This window comes from Caloenas nicobarica, chromosome 1 (genome assembly GCF_036013445.1).
Source record: "Caloenas nicobarica isolate bCalNic1 chromosome 1, bCalNic1.hap1, whole genome shotgun sequence".
NCBI lineage: Eukaryota > Metazoa > Chordata > Aves > Columbiformes > Columbidae > Caloenas > Caloenas nicobarica.
Window position 1 is genome coordinate 182,484,508 of NC_088245.1, and position 27,511 is coordinate 182,512,018.

Sequence of the window (27,511 nt, forward strand, 5' to 3'; positions counted from 1 at the left end):
TTGCAAATCAGCATTCATTTCACTTGCAGAGAGGGACAGTGGATAAACTGAGAATATACTGTTTCAGCAGAGAAAAGTAGATCTAGCTCTATGCTGGATCAAGCAGAGCTGGAGGAAGCGATGTAGCAAAGAAGGTGTTGCACCTATGATTTTGTTGTGTAGATGGAGATGCAAATTTCTCATGGCAGTAAGTAGAATATACTGATTTGTATATTCCACAGTTTGAGGCATGACACATAAGTGTAAAAAAACCTATTCTCTACATGCTTGAAGGCTTTTATTGACTGGCCTTACCTAGTGCAGGGATCTACTTTATTGAGGTAGCTGAGAAACAAGAGCAAAAAAATTGTGCAAAAGCCTTTTACTTGAGATATGCCAGAATATAGAGATTTTGCACAAGTGAGATACACAGTGATGACTGTATCACACCTCTACATCCTCCTGAAATTATTTCCTTTCAGTTAAAAAAAACCCCAAACTTCTCATGTTTTCAGATTGGTTTCTAGTTATGAAACGGATCTTCCATTACTTTGTGAAACACACCAGTCTTGTGGTTCAAATAGTCCAATTTTTAGAACATTCCTTTAAAAATATATGGTAGTGTTCTGTGTTAGAAAAACATAGAAGTAGAAGGTATAAGGAAAATATTTCTGCTTCTGGAGGTCATGACTGTAAAGCTGGGCCTTCTAATAAGCAAAAAGTGGTAAGTTCTGAGTAATGATCATTTGGTTATATCCATTGCAGGATGCATTGAAAATAACCTGGCATACTGTAAAACATGTGGAGATCAACGGTGTTCAAAGGCTAAATATGAATACTTCTTCACTTTCTCTGATGGCAGAGGCCTTGGCTGCCCTTCATATCATGGGAAACTTGGCTGCTGGAAGTTGTTAAAGGCTTTCCAAGGTTACTCAGTGAATCAGTGGGGAGGGTTTTTGAATCTGTAAAGCTTGATGCTAGTCCTCGTTTTCTAAAAAAATCCCAACATTTCTTTATTCCAAGATAAATAATTAGAAATAAATGAATTTTTTTAGACTTGTTTCACACCTGCCCAAACAACGAATGATGTGATCAGATCAATACTTGGTTTACTGGTCTAGGGTATTTTGTGCTCTGAGCAACTTTATTTTTTAAAAGAGGTATATATTTGCTAAGCAAAAGGAGTGTTTTACCACTATATTAAATCATGTAGTCTTTAATTCAGTTTCTGTCTGTGTGTCAGAAGGCAGCACGAAAGAGCGCAGCCTGTGCTAGCATTTTATGGAGTTTATTAGTTCCACATTCTTGCGTTAAATATATTGCATTTCTTAAAGATTTGTGGACAGTTGACATTTGAGTTGTTTTCTCCTGGAAATGGAACAGAAGTCTTGAATTTGGATACTAGCTTAAACTAATTGAAACCCTTCGTTCTGTCCAGCTTTATGAAGTGAGTGGAGTATGCAGTCTGACCATCTCTTTAACATAGATTTGACATGTGTTGGTCAAATTTGACAGTTCAGAAAAACTTTCTGGGCTTGATTCCTTCAGATTTAGGGTTAGACAAGTGCTCTTGCAGGATCCATTCAGCCAGTGTTTGTGCATCTGCACAGAGGTTTGGGATCTGGGAAACTGGTGTCGTTGTGAGCGTGGGGTTGGAGCGTGATTAGTCTTGTTATATTTGCCTCAAGAGTCTAAACCTGTACCTAAACCACCAAAAGCTTTCTAGTACAGTTTGTTAAAATTCTTTCCTAGCACAGCCTTATTCTTCTCCAGATAGCTGATAAAACTTACGCTGCCCAAAATTCAGTTTGCTAATAGATGTATCTGGCTTCCACGGTATCTGTGAAAGCCTGTTGTCATACAGACGTGTGTCATGGCAGCTCTGCCACTTTCTGATGCAACTAAAACAGAGTGGTTTCGAGATCACTGTCTTGAAAACCTTGATGGAAACTGTCAGTGGGTTTTTCTTGTGTTTCTCTTCTTTCTTCTGGATTTTGAATGTTTTCTGCTGTAGTGCCCATGTGCTCACAGCCTTTCTCAAGGAGTAACCCGTCATACCTCATGTGCTCTCGGGTAGCATCTCATTTTCCAGCTCTTGAGCAATTGGTAACAGCAAGTTTCACATTGGTAGCTTCAGAGGAGTGAAGAGGTGATGTATAGGAAGGGCATCCAGTCGCCTCAAAACCACTGCCTGCTCTTCTCTATTCCAACTTTTGTATTCTTTACCTTTCTTTGCTTTTATATGTTTGAATTTTCTCACATACTAGGTTTGCTTTATATATTTTAAAATATAATATATAAGTAAATAACACGTATTAGTTATGTTATTGTACTCTTTCAGGTACTTTAGAGACCCTCACATTCATGAGGCTGTGCTTTAAACGTAGCTTCCAGACTGCTTATCACGACCAGGTGTATCGTGCATCTGATTTTTGCTCTAGAAATGTAACGTACGGCTTAAGAAATCTTTGTTTGATGACTATCTCGGGTAGGATTTTACATCTTTCCTACTTCCCATAACGCAACTGATAGTCTGTGCTGCCGCAGCCTTGGGAGGTATAAGGAAATTGCAACAGAACGATAAGAAGTTCACCTAGTTCCTATATGCAGCAGTTAATACATTAACAACCGAGTTTTGTGTCCCTTCCTTTTGGTTCATTTGTGAAGAGGTGGAAGAGAATTTTGAAACTGGATCGTGGCTGGCAAATGCCAGCGTTTGAGGTAGTGCCAGACAAGGCTGCCTGACCCCCTGGTGCCCTTCGGAGTGAAGCTTTGGTTCTTCCTTAACCTGGCTGGACACGGCCTTTGGGCTTCTACCAACCACACGGATTTGTCTTCACCCGGCTCTGACACCTCTGTGGCTTTTGCTGTACAGAAGTGGATTTATTACACTGTTCTTGACTCCCTCAAAGCTTTTGACAAGGGAAACAGCTCTTGCCCCTCTCAATGAAGTTCAAAACAAGCATGTTTAGAGATTTATCTAAAGTGCAGAAGAGAAGCCCTTGGTGTTTGTGCAGCTTCTTGATCCATGTTGTCCAAAACAGTTGGAGATTGTGTGAGAGTAAGATGCTGTCCTGTTGTTACTCCGTTTCCCCAAAAAGAAGACTTACCCTGAAAATAACCCCTAGCGTGATTTTTGAGGATGCTTGAAATATAAGCCCTGCTCCAAAAATAAGCCCTAGTTACAGTTCATTAAAAAAGTCAATTTAAATAATGTCCAGGCAGCTATACATGTAAAAACGTAAAATTAATTGGCAGTAGAATGTATTTGAATAAATGTTGATTTTTGTTCATGAATATCAGTAAATGTAGATTGTTGTACATGGAAAAAGGAAATAGAGTCACAAGAAATTCATGATGGAATTCAGGGTTTGGAGGTTATGATGATGTTCCAGAATGTGGTAATATGACTGTATTTGAATAAATGTTGATTTTTTGTTCAAGAATAAATGTAGATTGTTGTTCATGGAAAAATAAGACATGCCCTGAAAATAAGTGCTAGCGCATCTTTTGGAGCAAAAATTAATATGAGACCCTGTCTTATTTTCGGGGAAACAGGGTAGCAAATAACACTGGAGCTTTCAGCGATCACATCCAGGCTAAGCTGGTTTTCTTCCAGACTTCTTCTTAAGTGCTTGTTTTTTCTTTTTTTTTTTTTCTGCAGGGGACCTTTCATGAGAATTAGGATAACGAACTTTCTTAGGTTCCTTTCCATCATTTATTAATATCTTTTTGCATTTTGAAATGGTCAGGTCCTTTTCTATGGTTTTTTTTTTTCCGAAGGCAGAGCAGCTGATTCCTGAACAATATTGTGCATTGATTTACATATATGGTGATATCTGGGTTTTAACTCATTTATTTTGTGATCAGGGTTTTTTGTAGAGACGTATTCCTGTACATATTCTTAAGAAGATGCGTTAAAACTCTTTTATATCAGTCACGCGGAATGCCCAACTTGACTCATTTATCTAGCATTAAGCAAGGATTATACAATATGACACGGAGAGTGAGATCACAGAAATTCATGAAAAAGTAATGAAATGTTTCATTGATTGATTTACAAGAGTGGGCTGTAACATGAAAAATTCCATTTACCGAAGCAACTTCATGATTTGAGCGGGGTGTTGCATAAAATACAAGCAGAGTAACTGGATGTGGGAAATGAGTCAGTCCGGTAGTTTGAGAATGGGATTAGGATTTCAGTTCACTGTTCTGTTGGTGCTGACTCACCGTGACCTTATGCAAGTCAGTTAAGTTTTCTACACAGCAGCAGCTCAGCCTAAAAATACACTATTCCTCTTACCTTCTTTTGCTGCCTGCGAGCTTTGACTGTTGCAAATGAAAGGGCAGAAGTACTTTAAATAATTCTAAGAAATTTTCAGTGCTTGTCATATTCTTAAAACACTCCGTGGGTTTTTTTTCTGGTTTTGGGGGGTTTTTTGAGTTGCATTTTTCCTATTTTATTACTGGTTTGGAATGTCTTTCGCTGCTGCGTTGTGGAGAACTTTACAAAGGGGAAGAATTGACTCTTTACCATATTTTATAATTAAAGCAACTGTTTTGTAAAAGATTTAGCAAACACGCAAAGTAGAAACAAGGATAGCTTTTCTAATCCCCTTTAATTCTGGTCATTTTAAGCCTGTTTAACACAGGCATGTTAGTCACCAACACGTTTGTGCCAACACAAACTGCTTATCGCGTCTGGCTTAGGCAAAAGGGTATTAACTAACAAATGAATCCCTTATGTATTACAATGGTAATATTGTATTATATTGATTAATATTAATTAATTATTATTATAAAATGATTTAATTATTCAGATAAAGTGAGGTGATATCATATTAACTGGTCAGTTGAAAATTCTGTTCAAAAGCAACCTCCTCTTCTTCAGAGAGAGTTGGTGTGATGAATAAGTCTCAGGCTCTTGAATTTTGTCATGTTTAACGGTAACTGCTGAAGATGATGCTGCCCTGACTTGTCCACCCTGACTTGATCTGTTTTTGCCATGAGATGCTTTGCCCCATTCTGGCCTTTTTTTTTTTTTTTTGTTCTTCCTGTGTTTTTCTTGGGTTGTCAGAGCTGAATTTGCTGTGTTGAAGAATTATTTCAGACATAGCTGTTGATTTAATGAATCATCCTGACAGCAAAGAAGTTCTTTAGCTGAGGATTAAACAAAACAGGAACGCGATGCTTTTGCTTGCGGGTAAGAGTGACTGCACATTGGGTTATGGACCAGCTATTACGCCTTAGTGTCGAACACTCCCGTAATCTGCATCGACTTTCAAGTCTGGGCAAGCCCTTAACAATACTTATTTTGACTTTAGTACAAATGCTGCCTGTACATAGACGGTAGGAAGGCTGGTGTTTGTTGACTTTGTGACGTATTACTTGCAAAAGCATTGGGGAAAAAAGAGATTGGAGAGGAACAAATCGGTGGCCTGTAGCTCAGCTTGGCTTGCCAACTTCAAGACTTTCTTCTTGCTTGTATTCTCTTGGCAGTCTGTAACCATGTATAAGAATGCTATCAAATGCATTTGGGACCCTTACGTGTGTAACGATAATCTATATTTGTAATGTATGTTATTACGTATCAAAAAGAGAATATATGTAAATAAAATAATAAAAAGCCTGTGAATCAGCATAGCTGGGTAAGAACAAATCTTATGGCACAATTTATTATAATGCTTAGCTGTACTGTATGATCTTGCGTGTACTTATAGCTATTTATATAGCAAGTAAACACTTTCACCTTTTTTCTCCTCTATTATGTTTGTGTGCAGTACAAATCTAATAAATATTTATATACCTATCTTTAAAAAGGCAAGGGACTTTCATAAGACCAACTCTTGTGAGTTATTTATGATACTGGCTGATGTAACTATCAGAAAAAAAGATTGACCTTATTTTACACTAAAAAGAGAATAGGAATTAACCTTTCTTTTTGTAAGAGTAAAGCCTCAGCATCTTTTTTGACGTATAGAAAATTCAAAACTATATTGAAGGCCAGAAGTGACTAACCACTGATTATTTACCAACTTGTCTTAGCAAAAATGTTTACTCTTCTGTAGCTTATGGATGGAAAATGTCAGCTTGCAGTAAGTGACTGCCAAAAGTCTTATGTATTTTCTCACTAAATGTTTGTGACTAGTTTGGTTTTCCAAAACAAATCCTTTGTAGAAGGAGAGGATGCCTTAAAACACTTCTTCCCCGAGTCTATCCAGTTTCAGATTTTGATGCTGCAATTTGCCACACGTATGTATGTCCTATAAAGTTTGTATGTTATAAATAATCCATAGCCCACTGCAGAAATGCACTTATTTCATACAGCCACTTTGCCTTGGTGGGTGCTGCTGGGCACAAGACACTGTACCTGAACATTACTGTCCCACTACTACCCCCACGTGGTCATGAGCTGTAATCCAATTTTTATAAAAAGGAATACAAGCTTTTAGGGATTATTTCCATTTAGAAGAAAATTACCATTTTTGAAGGACACTGTGCTTGTGTTTTATCTTAATTGTTCAAGACATTAGATGTGGAGTATTGAAGATGATAAAAGTCAGAATGTGTTCTTCTTTTCACATAGTATAGTGACAAGGTTGCTGATACTTAGGAAGTTCCTATAAGAACTAGCTTTTCCGACAGCTTTTATGGCTTGAGTAGAAAAACACCAGCTCTAAATTTCAGGTATAGAATCTGCAATCATTTTAATAACCTGTAAAACGTAAAATGGAACATATACAAAGAAGATTAACATGAGGTTTCTTGGGCATCAGCTATTTTGTATTAAAATATTTGTATTTATTTCCGAAGTAGTTTCTGTGTCCAGAAACAGTTTATGCTTTGGAAGCGTCCATGACATCCTGCTGTGTAAAAGAGCACTGTGAAGAACAGGAGTACCACAAAGGTACGCGAGAGACATTAATGAAATAAATGCTTGGTTCAAAGCAACAAATAACTTCTAGGAAGTTGTGGAAATACTATTTGTATGACTTATCTATTCACTGTAGAAAGCAAAATTACTAATTATAAATTGCTAATTATAAATTATATCTTTTCGGAAAAAAATACATAGGCAAGTATTAATTATGTAGAGTGTGAAATGCTCACATTAGATTAAAAAAAGGTATTGTTTCCTAATTTATTGTAATGACAATATGTAATAATAAATTTCAGAAATAATCATAATGAGGTTTTCTGAAATGTTGCAGGAAACTTTTGCTTCATAATGATTTATTGCTTCATAATGATATCTTTTAGAACCTCTAAAGGATTAAATTATTTTCGTGGAGGCTCATGATGTACCTTTAAAGTCAAAATCATCACTGCCATATCTAAATTCTAAATTCCATCTGAATTCTATCAGAATTCCATAAAATTAGTACCAAGTTGGTAATGGAGCTGTCTTTGTGTCTTGCATTGAAAACTAGCTCATTCAGTTATTGGAATTGTATATTCTCACCTATATGTGGGTCCCATGGAAAGGTAATATGAGGTTCCTTCATACAGATAGCTTCCATATTATCTTTTTCCTTGCTGTTGGTGCAATTATAGCAAGTAATTTCTGGGATTATTTAATTGGCAGTCTCTCTTGCATCTTGTATGTATAATTCAGCATGATATGGTGTGCCAGGCCAGTGCATCTGTTTCTAGCACCTGTCTCGATCTTCACTATTCACAAAAAGGCGGTCAGTGGTCATAATTTATTATTCAGATTCCTAGTTCGTAGATAACAATACACCAATCATTTTTAAGGACAGAAAAGAAAAAAATTCTGTACATATATTATCCCACATCTCTTCTGATAACATATCCAATTATACTTGAGTTGGACTTTACTCATAGATTATTTCTCTTTCATACTGGATATATGCTAGTGTAATTTAAAAATTGGTTATAATTATACCTTTTTGTGGCTTTTCCTCAGACAACCAGTTTCTGGATATCCTTAGAATAAGAATATTCTACTTTGCTTACCAGGGGGTGTGAGATGTACTGTATATCACTCTCCTGTCCTATACTGCTGGGGTTTGCTTATCCAGAAAGAAATCCTCTCTCTTGATGGCAATGTTGGTGCATATTCTCTCAACAGGGTTTGTGTTTCAATATTGATTCCTATTTACTCATCAAAAAGGTTTCTAGGTAAATGAATTAAACAGCTCAATTTCAGTGACACCAGGTATCAAATGATAACAAGTGCTGTTAGCAACTTTAAGCTGAAGCTCCAAAGTATAGTTTTTCTCAATCCTTGATTATTCATAATGAATATGATTATTTATGTGCATAATCCTTGATTATCTAAAATATGTATGAATAGTTACTGTAAACCAGAGGATGTAAAGCTCACGCTGCAAGGGAACCTTGCTGATTTGTGTGACTTTTCCCAACATTGGCAATGATACTAGACTTAATAATTATTTTTTCTTCCTTGTTCTTTCTTTGTGCCAGTGCTGCTTTAAGGAGCCTTTTCTCATTTCACACATATCACACCACTTGTCTCTCTCCATTTAAATGCCTTAATCTCCTTTTGGTATTCAAACAGTAATATAAATTTTGTTGCTGCTTAGTTAAAAACTAATGTATTCCTTCCATAACGTGTCTAAGTGCGTCCTTTTGTATCTTGATTGTTTAAAGCTGCAGGCTCTTTGGGGCAGTAACTCCTTGTTTTGTGCCCTGAACCAGATTCAGCCCTTTTTTGGTCCAAATATAAATGGCACCAAAGGGATGCTCCAAGGCACAGCAGGCTCTGCATTCCTCTTTGGTGATTAAAGCAGCAGAATGTAAAACTACCATAAAACTTCGTAAAAAAACCCCCAGCCTCCAAAGAAAACACTTTTCTCCCTCCAGTCACTGTGCTTTATGTGTCAGAGTATTTATTTTTAGTTAGGTTTTTCATTGAGCTCCCACCCCATTCAAGCTGAGTCTTAAAATAGGTAGTAGATTGTAAATAATAATAATAATAATAATAGATGGTCTGTATTGGAAATGTAAAAATGTACAACAAGCTTGACCTTTGTCTCAAACTTGGACAGCCAATTCTTTAAAAATATAGAAAAAAAATTATCATTCCATCATCCTTAAACTATATTAGAAAACACACGAAGAAACCTTCTGCCTTTTCATTCCAAATTGTAACCCAACCGGTTCCTAAAGCAGAAAAAAAAGCAATAGACCTGGTTCCTAGCAGGGCCCATTAATTAAAGGGGTTGGTGATGTGTTCAGCTGGACGGGCCGGGCATGAGGAAGATGAAGGAGCCCATTAGCCTTCAATAACCAACCCACCTCAAGGCCTCCTGCCGTTCCCATCATCTGTTAGCTTGTCAGCGCCTGTCCCAGCGTTTTCCCCCACGGGCCGCTCTTGCGAGTTTAAGACCTTCATTAACTAACAGGTATATAAATTAAACCGTGACTTCCAGTGGAGAATAAAGAGGTTTAAGGCTGTTGTTGGCGATGGCGCCCATGGTGTTGTGTTGACAGGCCATTTACCATGCCCGCTAATGGCAGGGAACGTGCCTTGATGTATTCTGCCACTTCTGAGGGTTCGGACCTACATTTTGAATCACAGAATCACAGAATGTCAGGGATTGGAAGGGACCTCGAAAGATCATCCAGTCCAAACCCCCTGCCAGAGCAGGAACACCCAGATGAGGTTACACAGGAAGGCGTCCAGGCGGGTTTTGAATGTCTCCAGAGAAGGAGACTCCACAACCTCCCTGGGCAGCCTGTTCCAGTGCTCTGGCACCCTCACTGAGAAGAAGTTTCTTCTCAAATTTAAGTGGAACCTCCTGTGTTCCAGTTTGTACCCATTACCCCTTGTCCTATCATTGGTTGTCACCGAGAAGAGCCTGGCTCCATCCTCGTGACACTCACCCTTTACATATTTATAAACATTAATTAGGTTGCCTCTCAGTCTCCTGAAGTGCAAGTGAAAGTCTCTGAGGGTTTAGCAATTCTGATTTGTAGTTTAGAGATGAAAATCTGGTGAGAAATATTTTCTCCTGTATAATTAAAATGCTTTCCATTGTTGCTGTATGTGCATGTTGTGTTCGGAAAACCTATTTGGTGTCTTGAATGACGCTTTGAAAGCAGCAACTGCAAGGTCATTAGATGAATAATCCTTGATCAGTTTGGGCAACTCTAGAGCAAATGAGCACCCTCAGAGGCTGCTGCTCAATGGAGCTGGATCAAATGTCCTCTTGAAATCTCTGGCTGCTGTTAACCAGCTTCACTGATTGATCACCTTTCAGCTCGCAACCTGAAAATCAGCTAGTAGCTGTGGTGCTAAAGGAAAACAGTCTCTGCAGCTGATGGGAGAAATCAGTAGAACAGCGTTAAAATCAGCACAATTGCTTTGGAACTTGCCTTAGATTCTTAGATTGTAGGAAACTTCTTTGTTTGTTTGGTGGTGCTAACTGCTGTTTCCCTAGAATTGTTAATGATGGTAATTTCAGATCGATAAATAAAGCCAGCATATCATACATATAAAGATGCAAGTGGTGTTTTTCTTCTGTTTCCCCAGATGAATCAGTAGGGCTGCCACAGCAAGATATAAAGTGTACAGATAAAAACTGTTCGAGAAGCACCTCTTTGGTGTAAAAAAATAAATTAAAAAAAAAAAAAAGAAGAAAAAAAGGAATATTAATCACGTTTATTCCCAGACTTCTTGCTAGTATGTGACCATATCGGGAATCTGGTTGAAAGAAGAGTGATATGTTCAGATGACTCAGAAATTTTTCTTGATGTAGGTACTTTGACTTTGTTGTCACCTTTCTCTCGTCTAGGTCCTTCCGATCAGCACCTCCAGCTACTGTCTGGAAACGATTAATAAACTCACAGTGTCTTTGTGCAAATGAGATTTTGCACTAATTATTTTTTCTTAACATATTTAATCTGAAGGGGGTTTCATTTTTTATAAGGTAAAGCATTATAACAAATAGCTAGAATTATTTTTCATGGAATTAAGACAGGATAAGGCTGTAATTACTTAGACTTTTCTTTGAAGCCCAGCTAGTTTGAAAGGAGACTGAAGATCATCCTGTAGATTCAAAATTTTCATCATGCAGCTTAGATCTGATTAATACATTTTTAATGTCTTCTAGCTTGTTTTCTTCGTCTGTGCATGGAGAAAGTTCTAAGGTAACTCAGCCTCCAGCACACTCTGGCTCAGACGTTTTGGTGGTTTTGGTGCTTATGAACACCCGCCCTGCCTTTCTGCTCCAAATCACTGGTCTGGAAACATGTTGCATGTGACTCAGTCATTGAAGATCCTAATTTGTTGTGTCAAACTTTGTTGTTGTCAGACTTCGTGTTGTTGGCTGCGTGACCTGAGATGCTGCACAGTGCCCTGAAGTGTGGCTGCATCTTCCCTTCTGTGATTGTCACAGCACAGGACGCGGCATGGGCAAGATTTTCTGGGGTTTATCTGGCAAACTCAAGCTCTTATCACAGAGAAAAGATAACAACTGCAGACATTCCTTCAGTACTTAATGCTTAGAAATGGGATGAATCTCAGAAGTTTATAGCACCTATATTAAACACAAGCAGTTATGAGAAGAAAAGTATTTTAAACAGAAGAGAGTAGATACCAAAGAAATATGATAAGGAAACATAAAAGGAAATCTGATTAACCACATTTATTTTTAAAACCTATTTTCCATGCTTTCCACTTTTGTGTGAAAGGCCAGTGAAATAAACAGGACACTCGATCTGCATCCCAGAGGAGAGCAGAGCTTCTCACTCCTCAGTGTTCTTGAAGATGGTGCTTCATTGAGAGGTTTCACACAGCATAATCGTGTCTACCTCGAGGGCTGTATGCTAAACCTGATCTTAGTATATAGCAGGATATAAGATTTTCATAACCTATATTCTTTGTGGAAAAACATTTACAATTCCCCAGGTTTATGCTGTTTAAAAATACTTCTAGATGTAAATTTGTTAGTTTGGTCAAAAAGCAGAACAACCTTGTGACTCATTTAGTAATATTCATATTATTCATTTAATAATATGCATATTCATAATATTTTCTCCCGATGAAAAGTTAGTGTGGTTTGAACAAAAGAAAGATGGGGCATGCCAAGTGAAGAGTAAATCAATCATCCTATCAAGCAATTGCTGTTCTTCATTTCTCCTTACAAAGTACTGTGAATTACGAATGGCCTTTGAGTTTCGAGTTCATTTATTGACATTTTACATCTATATCATTGTCCTACATCAGCTATTTATGGGTTTAAAGTGCAACGAGGGAGGTTTACACAAGGGAAAACATTTTAGTGGTAGAAGATTTCTGTAACTTAGGTCTTTAAGAACGTCTTAGGCAAATGTCTTATGGGAATAGTCTAAGGATAGCCAACAAAAGCAGATGCAGACCTCATTTAACTAGAAAGGAAAGAAGGATGGTGTATTTTTGTAATGACAGTCAGGTCATTTGAAAAGCCAGATTTTAGATCCCCATCATTCTGTCTAGGGATTCTGTGATTGGGAGATGAGCATGTGAAAATTAACTCTACAGAAGCAATGAAGCAGGCTTATGAGATGCAGCATCTCTTTGCTCATGTGTTTCTTCCTTCTGATGCAGATGTTGAGTTATAGTGGCATTTTTGCCAACGAATGGGCCAGAAAAAAAATGTCAGTGAAAAAATGGGGCACCTGAATAAGATGATAGATAACTTGTTTCTGTAATCTGTGTCCAGTTCATATTACCTTGGAGGAGAGACATCTTTTTATGCATCTTCTAGGTCCTTTATGAGTCTCTGATTTTGTTAGTGGGTATGGAGGATATGTTGTTAAACAAAGATTTCACAATATTTTTGAGGTTTTATTTAAGCTGAAATAGGATTTGCCTTTTTTAGCTCCCCTGGAAAGCAGGTTTTGCATCACAATCTGAAAGCAAGCACTCTGTAAAATATGTAAATGCTCCTACCTTCAAGGTGCCAAATCTTCTTACAGAATGGATATGTAAAGTGACAGGTTTTATAAAACTGAGAACTCATTTATATGGGAAGTACTCTCCTCAGTAACCAAAACCCACATCAAACCAAACCAAAAACCAGACCAAACCAAAACCAAACAAAAACCAATAAAAACCAAAACCCCAAACAACAACAAAACCCCACAATGACAACTATAGTAAAGTTTTATTCTAGCACATTTATTTCCGTGCTTCTTGTTTTACTTGGTTTTATACTAGGGCTGTTTTGTTAATAGCCATTTACATTGCTTAAATGGAAAAAATTACCATCAAGGTGTTTGAATCTGAAAAGTCCAAGTCCATACTTAAGTGCTCAACTCACAGAAAGAAGAATAGCAAGTGGCTACTATATTTGTTATATTTTAGCAATAGGAGCTGTTGAACAGCAAGTGGAATGGTGCGTCCAATGCTGTTGTCTGATGCAGGGGTCTTAGAAAAGATTCCCTGATGTTCAGGAGTGATTTACCTTTGCTAAGTCCATGCAAACTGTGTCCAGTCACCTCCTTCTCCTGCATATGCCCAGAAATATGTTTCAGGAGGCCCCAGTCCCTGATTTTGCCCTGGACCGAAGTGAGGTGTTGTGTTATATTCCACAACTCAAGGGTTTGGATACGGAGCAAAAGCTGGAGCCTTTATGGAGCCAGAGGTTGCTCGATGGATGGACAAGCAGAAGCCACGCTGTATGAAACTCTGAGAATTACTGATCTGTGTGGCTCTGGTCAGAGACTTGTGTTTGGAGAGAAGCAGCATTATTGTGTTTTCTGAATGAGAGAAAATAACATGTACGTGAATGAGCCTGCTCACAAAGAGAATGTGAATTCAAAAGTAATTACAGACTCTCATTTCCCATCAGTAAACAGAGGGAAGGGAGGGTCCAATATGTGTTATTCTTTTGCTCTCCAGTCTCCTCATCTCAAAAGAGAGAATTTCCTCCTCTCATTGTAATGTGAGAATTCTGCTTCCACTGCGGTTGGTGCTGGAGACTGGGAAGGAAAATGGGATTTTACCATGAGACGCACTAGAAGCAGCTGAGACCCTGTCCTTTACTAAAAGTGCCTTGCTGTTTGGGAGAATTCATCAGTACTCTTGCAATAGTAATCTGTTTACTAAATTTATACTAATTCAGTAGGTATGCAGGCAGTATTTATATGTAGCTGCACAAACAAGTGAGTGTATCAGCATTACATCTCTTTGAGGTGAAGAAGTGTTATTCGTTTTCTGCCTGTTCAGAACTGAGATACAATGAATAAGTCACCTACCAGAGGTTATGAGAACTGTTAGTGGCCTGGAAAGTAAACTACAGATCTGTTTGGCTATATAGTATATTTTATAATATATCTCGCAATCTGTGTTTTGTGTCTTTTTTTTTCTCCTCCAAGATGCACCAAGGTATCAAATAGTCACTTACTAAATTTAAAACTACGTATTATGTAAAATATAGTAACTGGAACTGGGATTTTTCATGCCAGTTTGGGCTCCAAACATTGTCTAGGACTGCTAGATTTTAGTATAAGAAAATCCTGATTGGGAGAAATTGTACAAGGGGTAACTCAGTAATATTTGTAAGGAATTACAGAAAAAGCAAACTTCAGAAAAAGATGTGCTTTTGCTACAGGGAATTTCACTTTTAGAACTAACACAAGGTAGAGTGAAAAACAGAGAGTCAGAATCTGGCTGTTTGTGATAGTCCTGCAATCTTACGAGCAGTCTGCGTGGGTGAACAAGGCACTTCTGAAGAAATTCAGACATAAAAATGGAGCGTACAAAAGGGTGGGAGCAGGGGCAGAAGGAATTTAGAGAGACAAGCATGCAGGAATGCGGTTAGGAAAGCCAAAGCCCACCTGGAGTTGAATCTAGAAAAGATGTGAAGGCCAACAAGAAGGTCTTCTACAGGTACATCGGCAGAGAAAAGAAGACTAGGGCAAACCTGTGCCTGCTGCTGAGTGAGGCAGAGGACCTGGTGATAAAGGATGTGGAGAAGGCCAAGATAAGAAGCCGTATACCCAATAATTCAATAAGCTAAGGCACTCCTATTCCCTAACAGCCTTCTTCAGCTTGGTCTTCACTAGTAGGACCAGCCTTCTGCCAGTTCAAGTGAGACACTTAATGAAATGGTAAGAAATCGGACTGTTGTGAAGGAGAATAAAGTATGAAAACCAAAGAACACCCCTTAACTGATTTACCCCAGGTCACACATAAAATCTGCGGTCAAACTGGGAATAGATTTCCACTCTGTGGCGTATCTGTCCTTTTTTTCTGCTTTCTCTAAATAACTTTGATGATAATCAAAAGGATTTTTCACTATCTGTAATACATTAGCTGTTCTAAGTACCTGTTGCTGTGCGCTGCTTTATTTTTCCTTGTTGCATATTTCACTAGTACAATTTTACCATCATCACTCAAATGAGATTCCCAGCCTTCTCACTTAAAGATGAATTTCATGGTAGTGGGAAATATATTACTATTTGTCTCCCCAGGCCTGAAAAGGTGTATAGGTAAGCGAAAGATCCTTGCTTTTGAGTTGTTATGGAATGAAAGGTTTTATTGGTGTAACTGTTCTAAAAGTAGAATATTAAGCTAAGACTGTTAGTGGAAAAATACTAGAAAATGTAATTCAAAACATGATTAATGTGTATCCAGGATTTTATTTGCCATCCAGTAAAACAAAAGTGAGGCCAATATAAACTTGCAATGGAGTGCAGCCACTGAATTAGATTAAACCGTGTAATCTCTGTCTCTGCAGCAATCAGAGACACTATAAAAATTCAAGAATACCTGGATATTCAGTTAATAAACTTTTCTATAATTGTAAACATATCAGGAAATCTGCGTATCACAGGGCTACAGCATCTGTGAAATTGGTGTCCATTTGTTTCTATAGACTTGAGTATGGTAACTGCAATGATGGATCACTTTCTAACAATAACTAGTAATTTAGCAAAGAAAGACTGAATGGATGGGATGGTATTTTTACATTTTTCATCTGTTCAAATAAGTGAATAAATATGAAGATTCTAAGAACTTGCTCTTTTTAAACACGTTTGTGTGATATTGTAATTTCCTGAAATTGTATGTTTACAATCTGTATATTTGGGACTAGGTGATGGTTGTAGGTCCCTTCCAGTTGAAATTCTCTTCTCTTCTCTTCTCTTCTCTTCTCTTCTCTTCTCTTCTCTTCTCTTCTCTTCTCTTCTCTTCTCTTCTCTTCTCTTCTCTTCTCTTCTCTTCTCTTCTCTTCTCTTCTCTTCCCTTCCCTTCCCTTCTCTTCCCTTCTCTCTTCTCTTCTCTTCTCTTCTCTTCTCTTCTCTTCTCTTCTCTTCTCTTCTCTTCTCTTCTCTTCTCTTCTCTTCTCTTCTCTTCTCTTCTCTTCTCTTCTCTTCTCTTCTCTTCTCTTCTCTTCTCTTCTCTTCTCTTCCCTTCTCCTCTCCTCTCCTCTCCTCTCCTCTCCTCTCCTCTCCTCTCCTCTCCTCTCTTCTCCTCTCTTCTCCTCTCTTCTCCTCTCTTCTCCTCTCTTCTCTCTTCCCTTCCCTTCCCAACTGTGAATTCTGTTGTTAAAAGCTTTTTCTCATTCCTAACTTGATTGGTGAAAGACAGAGATGTGGAAAAAGCCTGCCAGCTTTCCCTGGAGAGTCGCAAGCTTGAAGTTGCTCTGCATAGGCTCTCTTGTGCCCAGCGTAGCTCCTGGGATGTCTGACAGCATCACTGGGATTTGTTTAAACATTCTCGGAGGGGCAAAAATTAAAACTGGAAGAAGTAAAATACAGAAGGTTTGTTATGACAAGTTTAACTTATAATTTGTTTTCAAGAAAGGATTACTTAAAAGTTTGTAGTGATGTTTAATATATTTTTGTTATATGCTGATTTTGTAATTTCCTTAAGTAACTGATCAACTGTAATTTGCATATTAACGCTGGATAGAACTAGAGGAAGAGTTTGCTCTTCTCTGTGGAAATGTAATGGGATTTTTTTTTTCACATTTTGCTGTGTGAGGTAGCAAAATGGTTTGTTTTTGATCTATACTGCATGTACTTTACAGACTGGCAAGTGTGCTGAGTGCTCCTCCTATTTAGTTGAGACCAAGACCTAAGGAAGTCTGGTAAAGAAAAAAAATCTTGCCAGCTGAGTGCTTCGACTGCTTATCATGGGGCTTATTTTTTCCATTTTTTTTTTCTTCCTGAGATACGTACTATTTATATACTTCTTTTCAAAATCAGTTAGACTTAGTTGTTTTAAATCTCTGCTCAGAGCATGTGTAATTTAAAAGGAAGACCTCCTGAAGCTCTAAATGGTAACTGTAAAATGCTGAGTCTAAGTTAGCTGAGTTGTACAAAACGGGCCAAGACCCTTAAGTCTTTGGTACCAAGTAACAGTCCTGTGAAGTGTTTTATCCTTTTTCAGTGTATTACAGCTGTTTCATGCCCTGATTAATGAGAACACAGAGTGAGAACATAGGATCATAGAATGGTTTGGCTTGGAGGGGACCTTAAAGATCATCTAGTTCCAACCCCCTTGCCATGGGCAGAGACACCTTCCACTAGACCAGGTTGCTCAAAGCCCCGTCCAACCCGACCTTGGACACTCCTAGGGATGGGGCATCCACAACTTCTCTGAGCAACCCGTTCCAGTGCCTCACCACCCTCACGGTGAAGAATTTCTTCCTAATATCTAATCTAAATCTCCCCTCTTTCAGTTTAAAGCCATTGCCCTTTGTCCTGTCACTATATATCCTTGTAAAAAGTCTCTCTCTGTCTTTCTTATCAGCCACCTTTGTATGTTGAAAGGTTGCGAAAAGGTCTCCATGAAGCCTTCTCTTCTCCAGGCTGAACAACTCCAACTCAGCCTGTCTTCATAGGAGAGGTTTTCCAGCCCTCCAACAACTCCAACAGGTCCATGTCCTTCTCATGTCGGGGACCCCAGACCTGGACACAGGACTCCAGGTGGGGTCTCACCAGAGCAGAGCAGAGGGGCAAAATCACCTCCCTCCACCTGCTGGTCACACTGCTTTTGATGCAGCCCAGGATACGATTCATCTTCTGGGCTGCAAGCGCATATTGCTGGGTCATGTTGAGCTTCTCATCCACCAACACCTCCAGGTCCTTCTCAGAGCTGCTCTAAATCCATTCTCCACCTAATATGTTGTACGTGGGTGGAAGTTAGGAGTTCAAAATGCTTGAACTGGAGATAAAGTTTCTTCTCCGCTTCTTGTATCAAGTTTATATCTAAATTTTTTTTTTTTTTTTAATTCTCAGTGTAATTTTTCATCCTAATATGGCACTATCTTATTTGGTTTTGGTATGTGTTATAACCTTTATTTTTAAATCAGTCTGCTAATTGGACTTCACCTTGCCACCAAGATATTTTTGTTATGGCAACGTCTCTGCAATTTCATATTTGCTGCATGTTTTACTACACTGCCATATATTCCACGTAGAGGAAGCAGAAAGTCAGTGTTATGGGTTGTTTTTTTTTTAAATTTTAACAGCAGTAATGTAAAATCTGTTTCCTCAGCACAGGCTGGAAGGGAACATGAGGGAAGAACAAGGTTGAGGAAAAAATGCACTGCATAAGCTGTATAATTGCATTTATTTGTATTACAGTTTCACTTAGGCTAGAGTCCATCCACAAAAAGGACCCCAAAATTATGCAATATCAGAATAACTTTGGAAGAACATACTGTTTTATTATTACACAAAAATGATGATGTTTAAGCACAGGTTAGTGTTGTGGTGGGGAGTGGGGGCAGTGTGGCTGACTTTCATTCCTAGATTTTGGAACCTGTTTTCTCATAGCTAGCTAGACTTTTTTTAATGAGTTGAAGATAACTGTCATCAACAATGACAGACTGAGCATACACAGCTTGCTACTGATGGTGATTTCTCTATCACTAATGGTACTTGTAACCTGGAGGATGCGCTAGCAGCAGCAGTCTGGGGCAGACGCGGTGCTTTAGGTACTCCACGATATATCATGTTACACCGAACGTGTTACACTGAGTGATCACTTCTCGATGGTACTTGTTTTTATTAAGATTTTATTGAAATTAAAGCAATGTTACACAGTCAACAAGATCATCTTGCTTTTCAGTTTTATTTTTATTTTGGCCATTTTTAGCTGTATAAATTCATAGGTTTAACATAGTTCTTGGTTTGCTTTTAATTTTCAGATGTCAGGCTCCCTTCGCTGTGATCAGGAATATTCAATAAAAATGTAACCTTGCACTGAGCAGCTGATGAAATTTTTATTCTCAGTAGATAAAAATCTGTTTTTCTTTTGAGATAAGTAATGAAAAATCTCTCAGTGTAAGTGACAGTAATGGAAGCTGCTGTACAGAGATTGTCAAGAAAATCACAGATTTGGAATTCCCAGGTCATAATTTTAATCAAAATCAGGAGGTTGGTTGTCACATTTTTTAATAATAAAAGGAGTTTTCAGTCTACTGAACACATGAAATATTTTAAGGGGCTCTGAGTTAATATGAGCTGTGAGACTTTACCTCGTAATGTAACGAAGAGTCTGTCTGCCTAAAACCATACCGCTGGAGCCGGTGAAAATATAACAGACTCTCCACAATACTTAAAAGAAGAGGGTTGGTTTTATTTCAGTACTACACTGCATAAAGTCATATGAATAGGAAGCGTCACAGGAGGGCGTTAGACAATATCAAATACTATCGTCTTTTTTTTTTTTTTTTGTCTTTAATGGCCCGGTCTGTCAACAATCCAGATATTAATTATTTTGGTAAATGAAGGCCTAGATCCATTTAAAACCACAAACATCAGACTGTCGAGCAAAAGTGGTACTGTCAACGTAGCGGGAAAAATCCAACCTGTGATTTTTTTTTGCTGATTCAGACAATAATCCATCCTCAGCAGTGGAACAGGAAAGGCTGTTCAGGAGCAGGACCTGAGTTTGGCTGCCCTTCAGCACTCCATTCACCTGGTTTTTCTCCACGGCGTATTGAAAAGGGTACAGAGGTGGTGGTTCTTCAGTTGTCTAATCCTTTTTTTGTACTCGCTGACACTGTCTGCCTCTCCGGTCTCTCAGAACAGCCAAGCTTCATAAAGTCACTACCTGCTGCGTAAAGATGTGCTGCCTTTTATCTTTGTTGAGCTAATCTCAATATAGCTTCATCACGTGCCTCCTTGTTCAAATATTGTGGGATATGGTGAAAAATAGTTCTGCATTCACCATACTCTGCTTTAATAAACTTCGATCGTATTATCCCCTCGAGCTTCTGCTCTTCAAACTGCAAATTTCCAGCTTTTTTAGTCTCTTTGTAAGGCAGCTGCTTCATCCTCTGAATCATTTGAGTCCTTCTCTGTGCCTTCTCTTAATCCTGTTTCTTGAATTGAAGAGACCAGAACTGTCTGGTACACCAGTGTTTTATATAGCAGCAAAATGACATGCTCTGCCTTGCTTTTGCTACTTTTCTTGGTGACAGCCGAAGTTTTTTGGCTTTTCGGCTGTGGTTGAGCACACAGAACTGTGAACTATGACTCTTCTCCGTTCAAAGTTGATCTGAGAATGTTAGTGAGGTTTAGATGTTTTCCCCAAAGCAGAGCATCTTACCTGGGCTGAAGCTCGTCTTCTGCCTCTTTGAGCTCCTGTTCAGTTTTGTAACATCTTTTGAGTTCCTTGCCATTGGCATGGAATTTGACTACTTGAAAGAGCTTAATATCTTACGCAAATACGAAGATTTCGTTGTGTAATCCTTCTTTGAGTCACTGAATTTGAATGAAACTGATACCTTGGGAACCCTGCTGCTGTGACTTTTTCATCCAGAAGAGAGAGTGCCTGTTAAGGCCTACTAGCACTTCCTATCCCTCAAGCAACTTCCAGTCCACAAAAAGCGCCTTTTTCCAATTCCATTCTATCTTAATTTCTTCAATAGTTTTTGGTGAGAAGCCTTGTCAAAGGCTTTCTGAAAATCCAAGTCCACTGGATCTTCATTTATCCACATGCTTTGTTCTCCATGCCCTGAACTCCCTGCAGGTAGCAAGGCAGAACTTTCCTTTAGAAAAGCTCTGTTGACTTTTTCCCACTGGACGTGTATGGGGTCAGCAATCTTATTCCTTTGTGTGAACTCTACTGTCTCACTAGGATTGAAAGTTAGTGTCAGTGGTCCTTTCAGGACCTTCAGGGCTCCGAAATCAATGCCATCAGGTCCACATGACAGTGATTCGGCTGGTCTAGTACTTCCTGTATATCTTAATAGCTTCATGTGTAGCTTCACGTTGATGTAGCTGTTCTGATGTTACAAAGAACATGTTGTGTGGTTGTGTGAGATACCGTCTCATCACCTTCATTGGTAAAGACAGGTGCCAAGAATTTTATGAGCTGCTTTGCTGTGATCTTCTCATCCTTGACTACCTTTCTTATACCTCTGTTGAAAAATGATCCTACCAAACCCCTAGCAGTCTTTCATCTTTCAAGGTGTTTAAAGAATGTTTTAGTCTCAGCATGAGCATCTGTTGCAAGGTATCTTAAATTGCTTCTTCACCCTCTTAATTTCCTGTTTACATTTGACGTGCCCTGTTTTATGGGCTTTCGTGATCTCATTTTCATTCTCCTCACTTTCAGAAATTTCCCGATGTTCTTTACTTCACTTTCCTGACAGATTTTGAGCAGCATATCCATTTATATACCTGAAAAGGAGTTGAGGGGAGAGTTCTGTCTATAATCATTCAGTGTTTTAGTTTGCCATTGCCAATAATGCATCTGTAGGCACTTTCCTGTTTTCTTTTCTAAATTCAGAATATTTTCTCCTTTCTTTGGATATTTCTAGTAGCAGCAGAAGTAAAAAAATTGACTTATGTGCAAATTTGGGACTTTATGAACTGACTGAATTAGAAGTAAGGCAGTGGGGCTGGTTGTCTTTGAAATGAAAACTGTTAGTTTTGAATTTTCAGGTGTTATATACTGGATATTTAAAAATCTGATATAAAAGAAGATGCCTCTCATTTTTTAGTTATCAAAATAGCTACATATCTCATTTATTTTTGTCATTTAGATTATGGTGATGTAGAGTTGTATTCAACATTCTTGGATAATTTAACACATACGTACACCTTCTTAATTTTATGAAATGTGGCTGTGATTTTTATAATTAAATTTCTTCAGGAAAATATGCCACTCTGGAGCACTGTGATGTTGTGATTATAATATTGTGAATAATTTTCCTAGTTGTTAATGGCTAAAGTAGTGAAGATTGTTAGGAATGCTATAATAGTTATTCTATTCTATTCTATTCTATTCTATTCTATTCTATTCTATTCTATTCTATTCTATTCTATTTCTATTTCTATTTCTATTCTATTCTTATTATAGTCACGTACTTCTGGAGGGATGTTGTACTACTAGATGATACAAGATGCTGTATGGGGAAGTTGGAGTTTTTGGCAAGCAGATGAGAGGTGTTTCTGTAAATTTGAGAAGCTATGGGGGATTGTGGGATGTGCACTTTTTGTTTCTCTGAAATTACAATAGGAAAGTAGTTAATACAACTGGCAGTGATTATTGCTTATGCTTCAGATTTAATGTCCAGCTGAGATTAATTAGAAGAAGGTTTCACAGAACAGCAAGATCTTGGAGCACTGTCTTAATTGCTGTTGGGAAAGGAAAAGGTACTGGTTGCTTTCTTAAGGTGCAGCTATAGCCTGATCAATGTTTTTAAAAAGCTTCATATGACCTGGTCGTAGTCAGTAATGTGGACCCAAATTCAACAACCTGAGAGGTCCCTTCCAATCTCAAATTACTTTAAGTGCTGTGACTTGTGTGTAGACTCAGGAAAGCATTATTAGCAGATTATCTAATGACTCAGTTGGCAGCTGGAAGTTTTCTGCACATTTTAAAGGCTAAATGAAGATAATTAAGGATGCTGGGCTGAAGCTTCATGCTCAATTTTGATGTCTGCAGCCATGGAATTGCCTATTTAAGATGCCGAAACCTCAGCCCAGTGTATCTATGGGTGGTAAAATGTAAGCTTCAGATGTATGCTTCATGAAGTGATTACATTTCTTGGAGGAATGTTTACTAACCTAGTCTGTTTCTAAGCTTTTGATACAAAAATACATTCCATAGAACCTGCATGGTTATTTGCTGCCAGCTTTAGGGAGTTAGTTTTAAGGGACTGACTTGCAAGATAGATTTAGTTTTGAATTTATTGGTTTGATTTTAGGGATACCTGTGTTTTAAGGAGTGAGTAGAAATAGGGGGAAATGGCTTACATAGCCATGAAAATGACATGAAAGAGTTAATTTATTCTTTAGTGAGTAATAGCTCAAGGTTTAGGGAGATTTATGTTCTTTGAACAGATTTTAAAATCCCTGAAAATATTCAGTATAACTTATGTTCTGAGTTTCCTAGTATATACAGTGCATTTTAGGGAATATGGATTCCCTTCCACTCTGGAAATCTTTCCAATAAGTCATTGCCTCTCATGTATGTGGAATAAGTACTGTTTCCTTGGAACTGATTTTCTCTGCTCTTACATCTTCTGACCCTTGATAACACACAAGTCATTTACTCCCATTCTGTATATAAGCTTCCGAAATCTCAGGGAGCGCTGTGAAACAGAAGTGCCGCCTGACTACTGCAACAAGTTTTGAGTAAGTGCATGCAGTCACTAACTGATTAAATCTATTTATGGTGTGTAAAACTAGTTTGTCTTAGGGTCTGGTCAGAAAATGACAAGCAATGGTAAAATGGTGTGTGCTGAGCAGCCCCTTTCAGCTGGAAAGTGTTACCCCCTTAGCTAGAGCAGGGGGGCTAACCAAATCACAGAATCACAGAATGTCAGGGATTGGAAGGGACCTCAAAAGATCATCCAGTCCAATCCCCCCGCCAGAGCAGGAACACCCAGATGAGGTTACACAGGAAGGCGTCCAGGCGGGTTTGAATGTCTCCAGAGAAGGAGACTCCACAACCTCCCTGGGCAGCCTGTTCCAGTGCTCTGGCACCCTCACTAAATATGAGAAGTTTCTTCTCATATTTAAATGGAACCTCCTGTGTTCCCGTTTGTACCCATTGCCCCTTGTCCTATCACTGGTTGTCACCAAGAAGAGCCTGGCTCCATCCTCGTGACACTCACCCTTTACATATTTATAAACATTACTGAGGTCACCCCTCAGTCTCCTCTTCTCCAAGCTAAAGAGACCCAGCTCCCTCAGCCTTTCCTCATAAGGGAGATGCTCCACTCCCTTCATCATCTTTGTGGCCCTGCGCTGGACTCTCTCCAGCAGTTCCCTGTCCTTCTTGAACTGAGGGGCCCAGAACTGGACACAATATTCCAGATGAGGTCTCACCAGGGCAGAGTAGAAGGGAAGCAGAACCTCTCTCGACCTACTAACCACCCCCCTTCTAATCCACCCCAGGATGCCATTGGCCTTCTTGGCCACAAGAGCACAGTGCTGGCTCATGGTCATCCTGCTGTCCACCAGGACCCCCAGCTCCCTTTCCCCTACACTGCTCTCTAATAGGTCATTCCCCAACCTATACTGGAACCTGGGGTTGTTCCTGCCCAGCTGCAAGGCTCTGCACTTGCCCTTATGCACTGGTCAGAGTCGTCAGCGTGTGAAGGGAAATGAGAGAGATCAAAACTTTCAGCTGCGATGTTTCATCTGAGGTGGCTGCTCTTCTGAGAGCATTAATTCAATCACTTTGTGAGCGTTGCACCATATGCTTAGTCTGTGACGTTAAGAGTATCTCAAGGAAGGGTGAGATGTGCATATGTAACAGCCATGTTTCTCATTTCAGGGGAACAGTAGGAACATTGAAGTGCTTTCTGCTTTTTCTGTATTTTTATTACTTGCATTAAAGTTAAGGACATCTGATAACAGAAGATTATATTTATGAACTTTAGGTCAGGTCTTGGTTAAGCCTCTAAAAGGTCTAGTGTAACTTCAAATGTTTATATCACATTGTCTAGAAATTGTGTTACAAGTTTCGCATCACATTATTACAGTACAAATTGGAAATATTCTGGAAATAGTAGAGACCATTTTGGAATATAACATCCAAATGTACTTGCTTTTTCTCATACCCTTTTTGTGCTTCAAAGCTGAAGAAAATGAATTTTGAGATTCATACAATTAGTATGCTATGTCATGTCATTTCATATGATTAAGTGGAGAATTTCTGTAATGGGCTGGATGAATCCCACACATGCTGGCACAAGCAGCACACACGTTTAAAATATACTAATTTGTGTCTTACTCATTTCAACAAATGGGCTTTATGTAGGCAGGGTTCAGTCTGCAGTGGAAAGGTTTGGATCAACAAATCGTTTTTTGACTAAAAATATTTGCCTGGTAAAAATATCCCTAGCTGGTACTTTTCTCACACTTTCCATATAATAATTATTCTTATTTTTAAGCTGATTTCATGCTGAAGGCTTCACTTCAGCAACGCATTTGTAGTTGTGCATGACTTGCATCATACTGGATCATTCCCTCTACTTTAAAGGCATAATTCATGTGCTCGAATCAGACACGCATTTAAGTACCTTTTTGAATTAGTGCCTATGTGGAAATTGTTTTTCTCCTCAACATAATTAGATTCTGGACTGGAAATGACCTTGTGTAGATGGGTTTTAGAATTTTTTTTTCTGAATTATGCCACCATCGGTTGTTGCTTACTGTAATATTTGTGGGTTTGCAGCTGTCCAAACAATCACATTATTCTGTGTTCATCTTCACAATAATTATATGCCTTTCGACTGCCTTTTCATTTTAGATGTAAAATTAGCATTTTGCCAACACTGTAATTGATTAAAAACTAGCAATGCAAAGTCTAGTTGTCCAGAAAATGTCTCAATTTAATGTGAATAGAAACAAATGTAAATTCATGGTTACATGAGGTGTAACATCAATTATTAAAAGCATAACCTTCATCTATATGTGTAGCTATTTAGATGTGTATTTACTTTGTCTTCTGTATTGTAATATTTTTCAGACAAGTATAAAAGAAGGATTACTACTGAAGCAAACCAGTTCTTTTCAGAGGTGGAAAAAACGTTATTTCAAACTTCGAGGACGTACTCTTTACTATGCTAAGGATTCAAAGGTAATTCTATGCTTATAGCGTCCAATACCATATGCTTGTAACATCAATTTTGTTTAGATTTTTAAGTGAAATAATTATGAAGTAATGATTTGTTAGTGATCGTCTTGTTTAAAAACTACTGTATATAAAATGTAGTATGTTAAATTAACTTTAACTAAGGAAGACTGATGATTTCCCTATTTTTTTAATGAAGTTTATCGCAATTACTTTAAACTTTCGGGCTGTTCAGACAAATAATATATTAAGGAGTTGCATGTGGCTTGTGGTTTTGTTGTTTTGGTTTGGGTTTTTTGTTTGTTTATTTGTTTTCAAGGTGGCTCTCAGGCAGTCAAATCTAACATTAAAAAAAAAAAGTAAAAACTAGATAATGCTCAGCTATCCCTCAATCCCTCCAACTGAATTCCATTAAAACTCTTCCAGTCTGACGCCCATATTGCTGTTAAAGAGATGGAAATGGTTACGTGAAATCAAGATAGGAAGATTTTCTGCCAAAGCTGATTTAGAAGGGAAAAAGCTGTCTTCCATCAACTGAAATTTTTTGGTGGGAAAATTGGGGGTGTGCAGAGGGGAATACTTGTCTTCTTGCTGAAAGGCATTTCCTCCCACCCCCTTGGGACTGGGACTGGGAGCATTTTGGCTTGTTGGGCTGGCTCAGATTGTGCCGTTCCACAGCCGTGGGCTTTGCTTTTCTTTACCCTGCGGGTTTGCAGTGACTCCTGGGAGCTGTAGGTGAATTGCTTCAGGTCCCTGTCATCTTGTATAGCTTTATCTTCTCAACAAAACTAGTACTAAGGCATAGAGACTTCTCTTTCTAGGACTATATGACTAAAATTGCATGGTACATGGTAATGTGGCTGTGATGAATCAAGGAAAATGTCGCCTCTCCAGGGAGCCCAGCACTGAAGTACCTCTGTTGTCACACTTCTCTGCACATGGTGCTACCCTGAGCAGTTTATATAAAGACTTAATAAATGGCAGATGAGAGCTCTGGGAATGGCAACATCATCTGTGCCATGAAGATGAGAAAAGGAGTTGTAATATGTAGGCAGTTGTACAAATACTCCGTAGCGTTGAATCCAGAAATGCTAAAACTCCCCCAGCATCCATTCTCCTTCCCGTGGCATGGAAGAGGAAGAACATGCTATGGTTATAAAAAAGGGGACGTGTTTTTGTTGCTCTTCCCTTCTGTGCTTCAAGACCCATCATGAGTTTAACAGAACCTAATTAATCCTTTTCCAGAGGCTGGGGTGTTTAAAGAAGACATATATTACTCTTACGGGAAATCAAACAAAGGAATAGAAGGGATCTTTTCAGGCCCTTGAGCTCCATTTTCTTGTATGGATACCATATCATAGATTCCCCTTCATGAATGTAAAGTTCCATTCCAAAACTAGTTAATTCATTTGTAGACAGTTAACACATTTGTGTCCAGTTCTGGGCTCCCCAGGTTAAGAAGGACAAGGAATTACTGGAGGGAGTCCAGTGGTGGGCTACAAAGGTGAT

The 27,511-nt window shown here is 38.5% G+C and overlaps 1 protein-coding gene across 2 annotated transcripts in view; it reads left to right on the plus strand.

Moving 5' to 3' along the window:
• The window catches only part of DGKH (diacylglycerol kinase eta), a 175,333-nt gene that overhangs the window by 62,590 nt on the left and 85,232 nt on the right, over positions 1-27,511 (plus strand). For both annotated transcript variants that reach the window (XM_065626676.1, XM_065626677.1), the window contains exon 3: positions 25,898-26,008. In XM_065626676.1, the coding sequence (XP_065482748.1) occupies positions 25,898-26,008 (111 nt within the window). The remainder of the gene's footprint in view (positions 1-25,897; positions 26,009-27,511) is intronic.